Source organism: Mobula birostris, chromosome 1 (genome assembly GCF_030028105.1).
Source record: "Mobula birostris isolate sMobBir1 chromosome 1, sMobBir1.hap1, whole genome shotgun sequence".
Lineage (NCBI taxonomy): Eukaryota > Metazoa > Chordata > Chondrichthyes > Myliobatiformes > Myliobatidae > Mobula > Mobula birostris.
In genome coordinates, this window is record NC_092370.1 from 222,245,510 (window position 1) to 222,261,207 (window position 15,698).

The 15,698-nt window shown below is 50.1% G+C and overlaps 1 protein-coding gene across 5 annotated transcripts in view; it reads left to right on the forward strand.

Annotated features, from left to right (window-relative positions):
- LOC140205041 (nesprin-2-like) overlaps positions 1 to 11,560 on the forward strand; it is a 209,158-nt gene extending 197,598 nt beyond the window's left edge. For all 5 annotated transcript variants that reach the window (XM_072272150.1, XM_072272167.1, XM_072272130.1 and 2 more), the window contains 6 exons: positions 2,436 to 2,636; positions 4,701 to 4,829; positions 5,160 to 5,351; positions 9,306 to 9,386; positions 9,655 to 9,689; positions 10,742 to 11,560. In XM_072272150.1, coding sequence (XP_072128251.1) covers positions 2,436 to 2,636; positions 4,701 to 4,829; positions 5,160 to 5,351; positions 9,306 to 9,386; positions 9,655 to 9,689; positions 10,742 to 10,964 — 861 coding nt within the window. In that variant the 3' untranslated portion in view covers positions 10,965 to 11,560. The remainder of the gene's footprint in view (positions 1 to 2,435; positions 2,637 to 4,700; positions 4,830 to 5,159; positions 5,352 to 9,305; positions 9,387 to 9,654; positions 9,690 to 10,741) is intronic.
- The last annotated feature ends 4,138 nt before the right edge of the window (positions 11,561 to 15,698 follow it).

Here is a 15,698-nt window from a genome sequence, read left to right on the forward strand (position 1 = left end):
ATTAGGGAAGTTAAAGTCACCCATGATAACAACCCTGTTATTTTTGCTGATGGGTTGAAGGGCCTGTTTCCATGCTGTGTTACTTTGATACTCTATGACCATTCTCCCTAGGGGTGCCAGAAAACCAGATGTCTTTCTAAACCAGATACAGAGGTTCCCGCATTTCTACCCAGGAGAGAAGTCCGTGAATATCTACCATATCTGTACCTCCAATAATTTTATAAACTTCTATCAGTTTCCTCCCAGCCTCCCAAACACTATGCCCTCTCAGCTTTTATACTCAATGCCATGACTGATGAGGGCCTGTGTACCAAAAGTCTTCTTCACTGACCTATCTATCTATGACTCCACTTTAGGGAACTGTGTACTTGTACACCCAGGTCCCTTTGTTCCACAACATTTCCCTGGACCCTGGTTTTCCCCATGAAAAACCAACCGGGGTTTGACTTTCTAAGATGCAACACCTCATATTTAGCTGAATGAAACTCTATTTATGATTCCTCAGCCTACTTACCCTGCTGATCACAATCCCCCTGTAATATTTGAATACTTTCTGCACTGTCCACCACCATGTCATCTGCAAACTTACTAACCTTGCCTTGTACATTCTCGTCCAGGTCGTTGATATAGATGATAGACAACAATGGACCCAGAACGACCCGTGGGGAACACCACTAATCCAGTCTGAGAAAGAATCTTCCATCACCATCCTCTGCTTTCTATCTTTGAGGCAATTCTCTATCCAAATAGTCAATTCCCCTTGGATCCCATACAAACCAACTTTCCATAACAACCATGAGGAATCTTATCAAAGGCATTACCAAAATCTGTAAAGGCCACATCTACCGCTCTGCCTTCATCAACCTTCTCGATTACTTTAAAAAAAAATCTTAGTCAGATACGATCTCCCGTGCACAAAGCCCTAATCAAACCTCGTTTTTCCTGATGTATGTATATTTTATTCCACAGAATCCTCTCCAGTAACTGATCTACCACAGATTTAGACTTATTGGTCTATAATCCCCAGATTTTCTTTGTCATCGTTCTTAAATAAAAGCACAACATTCGCTATCCTCCATTCTACCTGCACCTCACTGGTGGCAAATATAAGACTATAAGATATAGGAGCAGAATTAGGCCAATTAGCCCATCGAGTCTTTTCTGCCATTTCATCATGGCTAATTCAATTTTCCTCTCAGCCCCAATCTCCTGCCTTCTCCCTGTATCCCTTCATGCCCTGACCATTCGAGAATCTATCAGCCTCTGCCTTAAATATATATATAAAGACTTGGCCTCAGCAGCTGCATGTGGCAACGAGTTACATAGATTCACCACTGTCTGGCTAAAGAAATTCCTCCTCATCTCTGTTCTAAAACGACGCCCCTCTGTTCTGAGGCTGTGTCCTCTGGTCTTAGACTCTCCCACTGTAGGAAGCATCCCTTCCACATCCACTATATCAAGGCGTTTCACCATTCGATAGGTTTCAAAAAGGTCACCTCTCATTCTTCTGAATTCTAGTGAATACAGGCCCAGAGCCATCAAATACCTTTCACATGACAAGCCATTCAATTCTGGAATCATTTTCATGAAATAGCTCAGCCAGGCTCTTAAAATCTCTTCTCTAGCCCTCCTCATGGAAGGGGGAGGGAAAGCAGAGCTGGGGAGGTAACCATGGAGAATTAAACCGTTTACGTCTGTGGAATTTGAATTGGTTTTTTATTGCTGCTTGTAGTGAGGTACAGTGGAAAGCTTGTCTTGCAGCCTGTTCATACGGGTCCGATCATTACAGTGATTGGTGCATTGAGGTAGTACAAGGGGAACCGATAACAGAATGCAGAATAAAGTGTAATAGTCACAGAGAAAGTGCACTGCAGGCAGGCAGTAAGGTGCAAGACCATAATGAGTTAGATTGCAAGGTCAAGAGAATCCGTGTTGTGCTGAGCTGTGTCCACAAGTCTCTGCAGTTTCTTGCAGTCACGGGCAAGGCAGTTGCCATACCAAATTGTGGTGCACCCAGATGGGGTGCTTTCTTTGGTCTGCTAAGCAATGGAATGGTTGCTTACAGAAAGAGCTGGGGGCATCGAGAGGTACATATGGACTGTAGTCATCCCATTGCTGGCTGTGTCGCTGTCCAGTGCACTGACGGAACCCAGCCCCTCCAGCACCGCCCCTGGCTGCCTCCAATTGGCTGTCTGGCACACCTGCCACCTGAAACCTCCTCTCCATCGGCCAACTGAGGCAGAACCTCCATCTCACTGGTTGCTGGGGACACCTCCCTCATTGGCGTTGAGACTTCTACCTTGAGAGTGGGAGAGCAGGGGATATATGTCACTGGAAGCCCCCAGCTCCAATGTGTGTGTGGATGTGTGTATATATGTGTGTGTTGCTAGATGGAGCCTTTGGTGATACAGTGGACTCTCTCTTCCCCCTCCCAGGACATTCAGAAGGATCTGGGCAAGTACAAGGCATTGGTGGTCTCCGCCAACCTGAGTGGCCGGGAGCTGGTGCAGTCGGGCAGCGATGAGGCGCGGGGGCTGCAGGACCGGCTGCACTCTGTCAACGGCCACTGGAATCGGGTGTCGCAGGAGCTGCACAACTGCTGGGACAGCCTGCGCGGGGACCTGCTGCAGAGTCAGGTAACTGGGCGCTGTGACCCCTGAACTCTGACCCTGGCAGAGCCAGTCACTGGGCGCTGTAACCCCTGAGCTCTGACCCTGGCAGAGCCAGGTCACTGGGCGCTGTGACCCCTGAACTCTGACCCTGGCAGAACCAGATCACTGGGCGCTGTGACCCCTGGACTTTGACTCCTGTTGCAGAGCTAGCTAACGGAATGCAGTAACCGCTAAATGCTGACCTCTGAACTCCGCAGAGCCTGATAATGGTGAACAGTGACTTTGGCTCTATAGTACCAGGTCACAGGTCCTGTTGACCTGTGAAGCACAGCTCCACAAAGCCAGGGAGTGGGCACTGTGACCTCTGAATGGTAACCTTTAAACCTCGACCCTGTAGAGACAGGTAATGTGAGCAGCCGACCTTACTGACCCCACAGTGCTATGCCAGGTACAGGTGACCCCGCTTTTCGAACGTTCGCTTTATGAAACCTCACTGTTACGAAAGACCTACATTAGTTCCCTGTTTTCGCTAATAGAAGGTGTTTTCACTGTTACGAAGAAAGGCAGCACGCAATAAAAAGCAGCACGCGCCCCGAGCAGCCGCTCTCCCCCAGAATCGGAACTGCATTCTATGCACCATTGCTTAAACACGTGCCTGTGAGCAGCCGTTTGCAAGATGAGTTCTAAGGTATCAGAAAAGCCTGAAAGAGCTCGTAAGGGTGTTACACTTAGTGTAAAACTAGACATAATTAAGTGTTTCGATCGTGGTGAACGAAGTAAGGACAAAGTGAGTTTGGCCTGTGGGAGCTGACGGAGATGATGTTGAAGAGGTTTTGGCATCCCATGCCCAAGAACTGATAGATGAAGAGCTGATGCAATTGGAAGAGGAAAGGATAACAATCGAAACCGAATGAGTAATGATAAAGTACGACTTTAATTTTGGAAGGGTACATCGGTTTAAGGCATATTTGCAGGATGGTTTGAGTGCTTACAAAGAACCGTATGATAGAAAAATGCTAGAGGCTCAGCAGCCAAGCAAGCCTTCCACACCAGCCACAGCAGACGACGAACATTGACCTTCGACATCCAGGCAGGCAGTCATAGGAGAAGATGAGCTGCTTGCCCTAATGGAAACAGACGACACCCCAGTGTCTCACCAACCCAACCTCCAGGCCGTGGACAGATACTGATTCGCAGAGAATGCAGCAGTAGCCGGGAGGCATACAGCACATCTTTAAGAAAAAAGCCGAAATAAACATGCTAATTAATTAGGTGTCTCCCGGCACGTAATTGTTGGCCCAGATCAGAGACGATTGCCGATTGCGTCGCCTCTAATCTGGGCCAACATTTACATGCCGGGCGGCACCTAATTAATTAGCTTGTTTATTTCGGCTTTTTTCTTAAAGATGTGCTGTATGCCTCCCGGCTACCGCTGTACCCCTGCACGCTTCGCGGATCGGTATCGGTTGCTGCCCGGAGGGTGGGGGCCACTGCACCACCCCAACCTGCAACGAGTCAGCCTAACACACCATCACCAGTGTGCTCGGCACTGTCTTCCTGATTCCCGTAAGTGATACTACACTGTACATACATTATTTCTACTTTATATCGGCTGTGTATTTTTATGTGTTATTTGGTATGATTTGGCAGCTTTGTAGCTTAAAGGTTACCGGAGAGCACTTGCGTGAGATTTTCTGCCGAGAGCACTTGCGTGAGATTTTTGGTATGGAGAATGGTTCAGGCAATGATTGTGGAAAAGTATTTCTACTTTATATAGGCTGTGTATTTATCACATCATTCCTGCTTTTACTATATGTTACTGTTATTTTAGGTTTTAAGTGTTATTTGGCATGATTTGGTAGGTTATTTTTGGGTCTGCGAACGCTCACAAAGTTTTCCCATATAAATAAATGGTAATTGCTTCTTCGCTTTATGACATTCCGGCTTATGAACCGTTTCATAGGAACGCTCTACCTTCGGATGGCAGGGGAAACCTGTAAATGGGGTGAGCCTGCTCCTTTGGGATGACTGATCTTTGGCTGCGCCCTCTGCATGCTTGTTCACTCTCCCCTTGTCTCTCCCCCACAGGACGTGTGGTACACCACTCGCTCGGTACAGACGTGGCTGGCTAACTGTGAGGAACGGCGGGAGGGGCTCCGGCCCACAGCTCCCACCCTGGGGATGCAGACCCTGGCACAGCGGCGCAGGGAGTTGCTGGTGGGTGTTGGCGGCCGGGGGGGGGGGGTGGTTTCACTGCCTTAGGGTGGGCTTCCCCCATAGACACGGGCTTAGCTGCTCACTGCTCGGCCTCCTGTCCCCTGCTTCCCCTCCTCGCACGTTCCACCCCACCCTCACTCGCTTTCTGCCCTGCCCTCACCCACCCCGGCGACCCCACTTCCTCACACCACCAGCACCCCCTCCACGTACACCTTCCGCACATCCCTCGCGCACTCTGCTTCCACCCTCCGTCCCCTCTCGCTCCACTCCCGCCGACATCACCCCTTCCCTCCACTCCCACCCTCTCTGACGCCGTGCTTTCAAATGCAGGCACTGCAGGAGGAGATGCTGGGCCATCAGCCACAGATACTGGGGCTGGAGGAGCTCGGCCGGCGGCTGCTGGACAATCCACAGGGGCCCCGGCAGCGGGAGGCCCGGGAGGAGATCTGTGCCATTGTCAACAAGGCCCGACTCCTGCTCCAGGGTGTGGCTGGTGATCTGCAGACTGTCGACGAGAGGCTGGTGAGTGCACGGGATGGGGTATGCAGCAGGGGTGATGAGGCAGGGATGGTGAATGGGAGCAGAGGGTGGTTTGAGGGGGAATTGAAACCTAGATCATTACATAACAAGCAGGAGAGACAAAGCAGGTTCAGTGGTTGCTGTGTACTTTGATTTTCAGGCGGCCACACGAGGTTGCTTAATGAGTTAAGAGCCCATGATATTACAGGAAATATTCTGGCATGGATTAAACAGTGGCCCATTGGCAGGAAGGAAAGAGTGGCAATAAAGGGAGTCTTTTCTGGTTGGCTGTTGGTGACTGGTGATGTTCCACAGGGGTCTGTGTTGGGACCGATTCTTTTTATGCAATATGTCAGTGACTTAGATGATGGAATTGATGGCTTTGTGGCAAAGTTTGTGGATGATACAAAGATACATGGAGGGGCAGGCAGTTTTGAGGAAGTAGAGGGGCTACAGAGGGCTTTGACAGATTAGGAGAGTGGGCAAAGAAATGGCAGATAGAATGCAGTGTCAGAAAGTGTATGGTCATGCACTTTGGTAGAAGAAATGAAAAGGTTGACTATTTTCTAAATGGAGAGAAATTACAAAAAAACTGAGATGCAGAGGGACTGGGGAATTCTTGTGCAGCAGCATTCCCTAAAGGTTAATCTGCAGGTTGAGTCTGAGGTGAGGAAGGCAATTGCGATGCCAGCATTCATTTCAAGAAGACTAGAATATAAAGTAAAGGATGTAATATTGAGGCTTTATAAAGCACTGGTGAAGCCTCACTTGAGGCTTTGAGAGCCATTTTGGGCCCCTTATCTAAGAAAGGATGTGCTGACTTTGAGGAGAGTTCAAATGAAGTTCACAAAAATGATTCTGGAATTGGAAAGGCTTGTCGTATGAAGAGCGCGTGATGGCTCTGGGCTTCTACTCACTAGAATTCAGAAGAATGAGGGGTGACTTCATTGAAATCTATCGAAAGTTGAAAGGCCTTGATAGAGTGGATGTGGAGAGGATATTTCCTATGGTGGGAGAGTCCATGACCCAAGGATACAGCCTCAGAATACAGGAGCATCCTTTTAGAACGGAGGTGAGGAGGAAGTTCTTTAGCCAGAGATTGGTAAATCTGTGGAATTCATTACCGCACCCATTGAGGCCAAGTCAATGGGTATATTTAAGGCAGAGGTTGATGCATGCCAAATTTCTTTAGCCTCTTGGAGAAGTAGAGATATTGATGAGATTTCTTGGCCATGGCATCAATATGGTTGGACCAGGACAAGTTTTGGTGATGTTTGCTCCTAGGAACTTGGTGCAGCCTTATGACAACCCATTGACTGCTCATCCCTCTCCATCTCAGCACTGTTGATGTAGACAGGAACATGTGCAACCCCACCCCCCACCCTTCCTAAAGTCAGTAACCATTGTTTTGCTGACATTGAGGGAAAAGTTGTTGCTGTGATGACCTGAGGGGAAACCTTTCCAAGCTGAGGGTGCTGGGTATAGGGAACATGCTGCCTGAGGAAGTAGTCCAGGTAGGTAAGGGAGGACAGCCTCTCCCCACTGACCAGGTCTTCAGAAGAATTCCAGCCCACCCGGTACGGTTCTCAATCCCCCATCCCAGCAGCTTTGAGAGATCTCTGGATGTGGGCCCCAAGATCCCTCTGTTTCTCCACACTGCCAAAAATTCTGCCATTAACCCTGTACTCTGCCTTCAAACTCAACCTTCCATAGTGAATCACTTCACACTTTTTTGGGATTGCATTCCATCTGCCATTTCTCAGCCCAGCTCTGTATCCTGTCAATGTTCCACAACCACAACTATCCACAACACTACCAACCTTTCTGTCAGTGGCAAACTTACTAACCCACCTTCCACTTCCTCATCCAAATCATTTATAAAAATCACAAACAGCAGAGGTCCCAGAACATATCCCTGTTGTACACCACAGGTCATCGACATCCAGACAGAATACTCTCCATCTACAACAACCCTCTCTACCTAATGAGAGCAAGTCAATTCTGTATACACACGGCCAAGTTTGCCTGGATCCTATGCCTCCTGACTTTGTGAATGAGTTTTCCATGGGAAGCCTTATCAGTTACTACAATTTTTATATATATATATATATATATATACCACATCTACTGCTCTACATCAAGGTGCTTTGTCACATCCTCAAAGAATTCAGTCAGGCTCATGACCTGCCCCTCACAAATCCATGCTGACAATCCCTAATCAGACTACGATTCTCCAAATGCTTGGAAATCCTGTCTCTAAGAATCTTCTGCAATAATTTTCCCATCACTGAACTAATATTCACTGTCCATAATTCCCAGGGTTTCCTTGAACAGCTGTGTACATACATCTATTGATGCTTCTGGACACATCTTCAGTGATGTTCCTGGAATCATCGGGTGTTTCGGGTCTTTCAACGTCATACAACCGCCTCCAGGTGACCCAGCCAGGGCTGATCAGACCCCGGCTTGTGTCCAGTTGGCTAGCTACTTATGACTCCATGGCTCCCCTCTTTTGAGCCACAGCCATCTTGAGGCCCTCTCTGCCGCATCGGTGGTACTGCGGATGGCTCTCCTCTTCCTCTCTCCCTCGATGCCCAAAATGCTGAAGGCTCTAACTAAAGAACAGGCTACGAATCCCCTACAACCAACCTCCACTGGGAGACACCTCGCTCTCCATCCAGCCTGCTGACAGTAGCTGACCAGTCCTGCGTACCTGGAGAGCTTCCTTTCAAAGGCCTCTTCCAAGCTATCTTCCCATGGGACTGTCAGCTCCAGCAGCACCACTTGCTTAGTAGACTCAGACACTAGGACAATGTCTGGTCGCAGGGTGGTGGCTATGGTTGGGGAACTTCAGCTGCCCGCCGAGGTCCACCAACAGCTGCCAGTCCCTTGCAGAGGTCAGAATGCCTGCAGATGTTCTTTTGGCAGGTATTGGCTGCTCCCCAGCTCTGACAAAGGCAATGGTCTGCTTGGAGAGTCGGGACTGCTTTGCCCACTCAACTCCTGCGCTGATGGCTTCAGCGATGGTCTTCAGGACCTGATCATGCCTCCACCTGTACCGTCCCTCACCAAGTGCCCTTGCGCAGCCGCTGAGGATGTGCTCCAGGGTTCCTCGCTTGGAGCACAGTGGGCACGCAGATGTCTCTGCCTTGCCCCATGTGTGCAGGTTTGATGGGCTTGGAAGCACATCGTACACTGCTGGATGAGAAATTGGATGCGGTGTGGTTCGGCTTTCCAAAGATCAGCCCAGGTCACTTTCCTCTCAACCACATTCTCCCATCTTGTCCAAGCTCCCTGATGCTTCATTCCCACCGCCTTGCAGGCTTCTCATCTCCTCCACTACTGCTCTCACCTCCTCCTGAACTAGACAACACCTTTCCTTCCCTCTGGTGTCCATTTGGTGAGTTGGAAAGGATCCTAGCCCGGCTTGGCCTCGTGTGACCACTCCCACCAGCCTCCTGTGACACAGCCTCGCCTCTGCCTCCTGAACAGCTTCCTCTGCCCTCCACTTCCTGCCAGTCCTCACTTGGATCCCTGCTCTAGCCACCTTCGGGTCACTTGAGTTCCTATACTGTAGCACTTCTCTGGTTCTTGTTACCTTGAATTCTTCCTCCAAGGATTTGAAGGGCAGTTGCAGTTTGTTGTGGTGTCCATAGAGTGCGATGCTGCTCAGGCTCTTTGGCAGCCCCAGCCATCTCCTGAGGTGGTTGCTAATCCTCCTCTCTAAGGTTTTGACTGTCGAGATTGGAACTGCATAGACGAGGAGGGGCCACAGGATCCTGGGAAGAATGCCATGCTGATACACCCAGGCTTTAAACTTCCCAGGTAGGCCAGACTTGTCCACAGATTTCAGCCAGCCCTCCAACTCGGTGCAGGTTGCCTGAATGGATGTTGTGTCCCTTAAAGAGAAAGAATATCATCTGCCACCCTCACTGTGTCTGCTCTTTCTTGCCACAGGATGCCAGTTCTATCATATCTGCTGAAGAGCTGGATGTTACGGTGGTCCCACAGACTAGCACCCCATTGCGACATCTGTCGGTAAGTGTTCCCTCCCGTCTGGGTCTGGTGCACAGCCGTTCCGAGCACATCCAGTCCCTCTCTCAGTCTTCCCCTATCATCCACTCCCGTCCATCGCTGTTCACGCCCCCTCCCACAGTGTGACCCACCCTCCATCCCTCCCTCCCTCAGAACGAACCCTCTGATGTGACCCTCTCTCAGTACCGCCCCTCCCTATAGTCTGAACCTCACCCCCTCCAGTACTGCCCACCCCCACGGTAATTCACTGGGTGATTTTGATGTGTTCCAGGGTTTGAAGGAAGCTCCACCTGTCTCCACGCAGAGGTGAGTACTGGGTGAGGTCACTGAATGGGGGGTGAGGGGTCAGAGGGTCACTGGGCAGTGCGGTGGGGGGGGGGGTTCCAAGGGTCACTGGGCAGAAGAAGCGGAGTCAGGGATCACTGCACGGTGGGACGGAGAGGTTGGGCTCCGCTTCTTTCAGTCCACCCTTTCCTGATGTTCACAGTGTCCTGACTTCATTTGGAGAGACTGGCTCGATTCTCTGCCCCCACTCTCCTCTCCATTTAATTGACATGACTATGGGGGGGGGGGAAGGTTTGAAGAAAAGGGAAAGTAGGGATGAGGGAGGGAAAATGAATGGGTCAAGAGGGTAAGAGAGTGAGAGGACTGGAGATGGAAGGAGGGGAAGGGGGTGTAGGGGAGGGGATGGGGTGGTGTGAGAGGGGTGGAGGGGTTGGGGGAAGGGGCCTGTTAGGTGAGTTGGGGAGGTGTGGGGGTATGTGAAAGAGGAGGAGGGTCTGGGGAGGGGAGGTGTCATGTGGGATGGGGTAAGGAACTGAGAGAGAAGGGGTTGAGTGGATGTAGGGAGAGGTGGGAATGGAGAGGGGATGGGGGGGGGATCTGTGTTGTGGCGGATATAGGGATGAGTAGGTATGGAGAGGGCCAGTGAGAGCAGGTTTGAGACAGGGAGCAGATCTATGGGATGGGTGTGAACCATGAGTTGCTGGTCTGGTCTGTGGGGGCAGGAGATGAGGGATGAAACATTTTGAGTATAGACAGGGGTGGAAACAGGGCAAGAGAGATGGGAAGGAGATGTTGTGGGGAGGCGGGGAGGTGGGCCAAAACGTTGGGGGGGAGAGAGGACACAAAGGAGACATTTTGAGGACAGGTGGAAACAGGGAGAGGAGATGGGGAGGCAGCAGATGGAGTGAGATGGTAGGAGAGGAGACATTGGAACATTATGGAGATGGGAAGTAGGAGATGAGGGAGATGTTGGGGGGGGGAGGGAGAAGGAGATGAAGTGAGGTGGGAGACAGGGGAGTTGTTAGTCCTCCTGGAGGAGATTGACCTACTCACTGTCTCTCTCTGCCCCCCAGGTCAGCGCCAGTGACAGTGGAGCAGACCTCCCCAAGGGAACGGCCCTTCCTGGGCCGGGTGTTGAGGGCAGCCCTGCCCCTCCAGCTGCTCCTCCTTTTCCTCCTCCTCCTTGCCTCCCTCTTGCCCCTCCAGCAGCCTGAGTACAGCTGCTCTGTTGCCAATAACTTTGCCCGTTCCCTCTATCCCATGCTGCGGTACACACATGGACCCCCGCCCACTTGAACCCAGCCAGGGGACTCTTGCCTACCTGACTCGACCTTCTGAACCCTGACTACCTAACCCCATCACACTCTCTGCCCCTGCCCAATCAATCTCTCTCCCTCCCCTCTCTCTCTGTCCCTCTCCCTCTCTCCCCCTCCCCCTATCTTCCACACCACCTCCCTCCTTGGCCACAACTTTCTTTCCCTGGCCTTCTCTCTCTCTCTCTCTCTTTCTCTCCACCCCCTTGGCCACCCCTCCCTCCCTCCCTCAGCCCCCACTCTCTTTCTTTTTCTCCATCTCTCTTCTCCTCCTCCACCCCCAGTAACTGAATGGTGTAAATGGTTCTGTAGTAGCAGCCCCCAACCCCAGGCTGTGCCTGACCGCGTTGAAACTGTGCAACGGCTGTTTAAATTTCTGGGAAATATTGTTCAGTGTGAAAGCGATTTCTATATTGTACAGTCTAAAGTTTTTATTAGTGGGAATCCGGGAAGTGAAGATGGATATGTAGGGATCTAGGATTACCTGCCCATCGTGTAATAACTCATCATGTCCGCTGTTATTGCGGGGGGCAGCAACTGTATGTATTAATAAGCAATAAACTCTGAATGGATCAACAACCCAGCAGACAGTCTCATTGGCTGTGCAAGGTGTGAGTGTGTGAAGTGCGGGCAGGGGGCCATTCCTTTCGCAATACCGCCCCTCCCCCAGTGAGGATCCGCACCCTGGGATGTGGGGGACAAACCTTTGCTGCGTTGCGATGTCCATTGAGGTCATGGCTCGGACTTTGTTGCTTTCTTTTTAAGATTAGTAGGGATTTTTTTTAGGACAGTGAGGAGAGGGTGTTAGGGGTCAGGGCAGGAGCTAGCGTGGGGCGCTCCAGGGTCAAGGGGCCAGTGATCCCCATGAATGACAGTGGTCAGCAGGCCCTGAGGATGACAGGTCCTGAGCCCCCCCCCCGCCCTCCCACAGCCGTCAGTGGGTCCTGGGGTTAGAAATCAGTGAGCGCCGGTGCAGGCTGCCCCCTCAGGTTGTTAACAGAAACGACTCATTTCACTGTGTGTTTCGATGTACATATGATAAATAAATACATGAAGCTGAATTGAATTTCTGCACTTACTTGGAAGCCGGTGGCCGTGTCCCAGCCAGGCTGTGGTGAAAAGTCCCTGTTCCACACTCAGTAATGTCTCTCTGATAATTAACTATAACTGCTGACTGAATTTCCCAGCCCTCGACTTGCACCAAGTTCAGTCCTAGATGAACGAACAGCTGATGGAGTTGGTGAGAGGCTGACCCCACCCCACCCTAGAACAGTGGGGCCTTTCTCTGCTCCCACAGGAATGGGGACTGGGGAGGTATAATTTTTGGCTCCAGGCTGATCAATGTGGACTTATTCAATGCTGCCAGTTCTGGTGTCAGAGAGGGACTGAGTCCTGAGATGGATGGCTTTTTGCTGGCGCGCAGTGCGGACATTGCCTGCCAACACTCTCCAAGCAAATATTTTTAATAAGCAAATTTATCATTACATTCTTAACTACAGTTGAATCTGGGACATGAATTATTTGGGATGTGTCTAATGGGATCCAGGTTTCCAGATGGCAGAGCAGATAGATAGTGAGACAGGAAGGAGGTGGTCTGGACGAAGACTGGAAGCATTTATCTCCAAAATATCCTGCAACCCTGTCTCTGGTGTGTGAACACACAGAGTGGTGGGAAACCTCCATGGGTCCTGCACCCTTGGACCATCTACCTACCATCAAGTTTTGCTGAAGATTCCTTCTCACCCGAGCAGCTCGACAAGATACTTAGTTCTCACACGTACAGTGAAATGGAACAACCTCAAAGGTAGTCATCTCAGGAGTGACAGTGAGTATAGGAATAGAATGAGGTGGAGGATAAATGCGTGGCTGAGGGATTGGAGCAGGGGGCAGGGATTCAGATTTCTGGATCATTGGGACCTCTTTCAGAGCAGGCGTGACCTGTACAAAAAGGACGGGTTGCAGTTGAATCCAAGGGGGACCAATATCCTGGTGGGGAGGCTTGCTAAGGCTATTGGGAAGAGTTTAAACTAGAATTGCTGGGGGGTGGGAACTGAACTGAAGAGTCAGTTGGCTCACAAACTGGGTTGAGAAGTGGCAGATGGAGTTCAACCCAGGTAAGTGTGAGGTGGTTCATTTTGGTAGGTCAAACATGATGGCAGAAAATAGCATTAATGGTAAGACTCTTGGCAGTGTGGAGGATCAGAGAGATCTTGGGGTCCAAGTCCATAGGACACTCAAAGCAGCTGTGCAGGTTGACTCTGTGGTTAAGAAGGTCTACTGTGCGTTGGCCTTCATCAATTGTGGGATTGCGTTTAAGAGCCGAGAGGTAATGTTACAGCTACCTATATAGGACCCTGGTCAGACCCCATTTGGAGTACTGTGTCACCTCACTACAGGAAGGATATGGAAACCATAGTAATGGTGCAGAGGAGATTTACAAGGACGTTACCTGGATTGGGGAGCATGCCTTATAAGAATAGGTTGAGTGAACTCGGCCTTTTCTCCTTGGAGCGACGGAGGATGAGAGGTGACCTGATAGAGGTTACAAGATAATGAGAGGTATTGATCGTGTGGATAGTCAGAGGCTTTTCCCCAAGGCTGAAATGGCTAGCATGAGAGGGCACAGTTTTAAGGTGTTTGGAAGTAGGTACAGAGGAGATGTCAGGGGTAAGTTTTTTACGCAGGAAGTGGTGAGTGTGTGGAATGGGCTGCCGGCGACAGTGGTGGAGGCAGATTCGATAGGGTCTTTTAAGAGACTGCTGGATAGGTACACGGAGCTTAGAAAAATAGAGGACTATGGGTACCCTAGGTAATTTCTAAGGTAAGGACATGTTCAGCACAGCTTTGTGGGCTGAAGGGCCTGTATTATGCTGTAGGGTTTCTATGTTTCTAACCAACACAACCTAGAGAATGGGTTGCCACACGCTCCAGGGATCACTTTAATCTTTAGACCACAAGTCATAGGAGCAGAACTAGGCCATATGGCCCTTCAAGACTTTGCCTTTCCATCATGGCTGATTTATTTTCCCTCTCAATCCCCATTCTCCTGCCTTCTCCCTTTCACCTTTGACACCCTTTCTAACCTATTATGTATACTCAGTGACTTGACCTCCACAGCCATCTGTGGCAATGAATTCCACAGATTACCCTCTGGCTAAAGAAATTCTCCTCAATCTCTGTTCTTAAAGGGACATATTTCTATTGTGAGACTGTGCCCTCTGGTCCTAGACTCCTCCACTATAGGAAACATCCTCTTTACATCCACTCTAGGCCTTTCAATGGGATTCCCCTCCCTCCCTATTTCTCCTGTATGCTTGGATGTACATGTAACAAATTAAGCTCATCTCCCTTTCTTGGTCTGTGAATTGGATAAGAGTTTTGCACATACTTCCACCTCTGTCACACCACTGACGCCAGCGTTTAATGTTCATAAAAACCCTTTGTCGGGTTAGTATCGACCTGTTAGACTAACATTAGTGGTGACATATTGTTGGAATCCATTCTCCAGATTAATCAGCAGTCAGCCTGGACTTGTTCAATGGTAGCTGTTTCTGGCTAATTAGGTTCAATTTCTTGACAAAGGAGTGGATGGGCGGTGGGGGGGGGGGGGGTTGCTTTTGATGCGCTCCACCTGGAAATTAAGGAGACTTTGGCATTTAAGAAAACTTTAGGAGACTCAACACATCACAGTCCCATAAACAAGACATTCGGCAGATGCTGGAAACCTGGAGCTACACCACAAAATGCTGGAGGAACTCAGCAGGTCAGGCAGCATCTATGGGGAAGAACAATCAATCAGCTTTTAGGGCCGAGACCCTTCAGCGGGTCTGGAAAAGAAGGGGGAAGAAGTCAGCAGAAGAAGGCAGGAGTACAAGCTAACCAGGTGAGTGGGCAGGGGAGGTTGAGAAGCTGGTGGAAGAGTTAAAGGGCTGGAGGAGGATGTGGGTCATGGGAGAAAGGGAAGGTATAAGAACCAGAATGGGGAATAGAAAAACAGAGGGAGGGAGGGTGGAGAAATTACTGGAAGTTAAACGAAACCAGCCTCCACCCCATGGACTACTTACACTTCTTGCTGCCTCGGTAAAGCAACCAGCATCATCAAAGACCCCCCCCCCCCCCACAACACACTGTGTAGTGATCTGATCTGTATAAATAATATGCAAGGCAAGTTTTTCCACTGTATCTGGGTATGTGAGATAATGATAAACCAATACAAGGTCTCCAATGATCTTGGAATCTAAAGGAGAATGGCGAATTGAGTCCAAAATTAGCCGAGTAATGGGAAGCCACGGGTTGGTGGTTGGGAGGGGGCGGGGTTGCAGTTTGTAATGTTGGATGGCTGCTTCTGTGACAGGAAAGGTTTTACCGGGGCGGAGGTGGTCCACTCTACTTAAACAACAGGAATTCTGCAGATGCTGGAAATTCAAGCAACACACATCAAAGTTGCTGGTGAACGTAGCAGGCCAGGCAGCATCTCTAGGAAGAGGTACAGTCGACGTTTCAGGCCGAGACCCTTCCCCCCCGACGAAGGGTCTCGGCCTGAAATGTCGACTATACCTCTTCCTAGAGATGCTGCCTGGCCCACTCTACTTAGTTGCTTTTCTATACCGTGCATTAATGATTTTAGCTCATGCGGCAAGTGGAATTGAACCCAAAGGCATGTGAGGTTATGCATTTTGGGAGCTGGCAAGAACAAGAGGACACTTTATATAGAGAG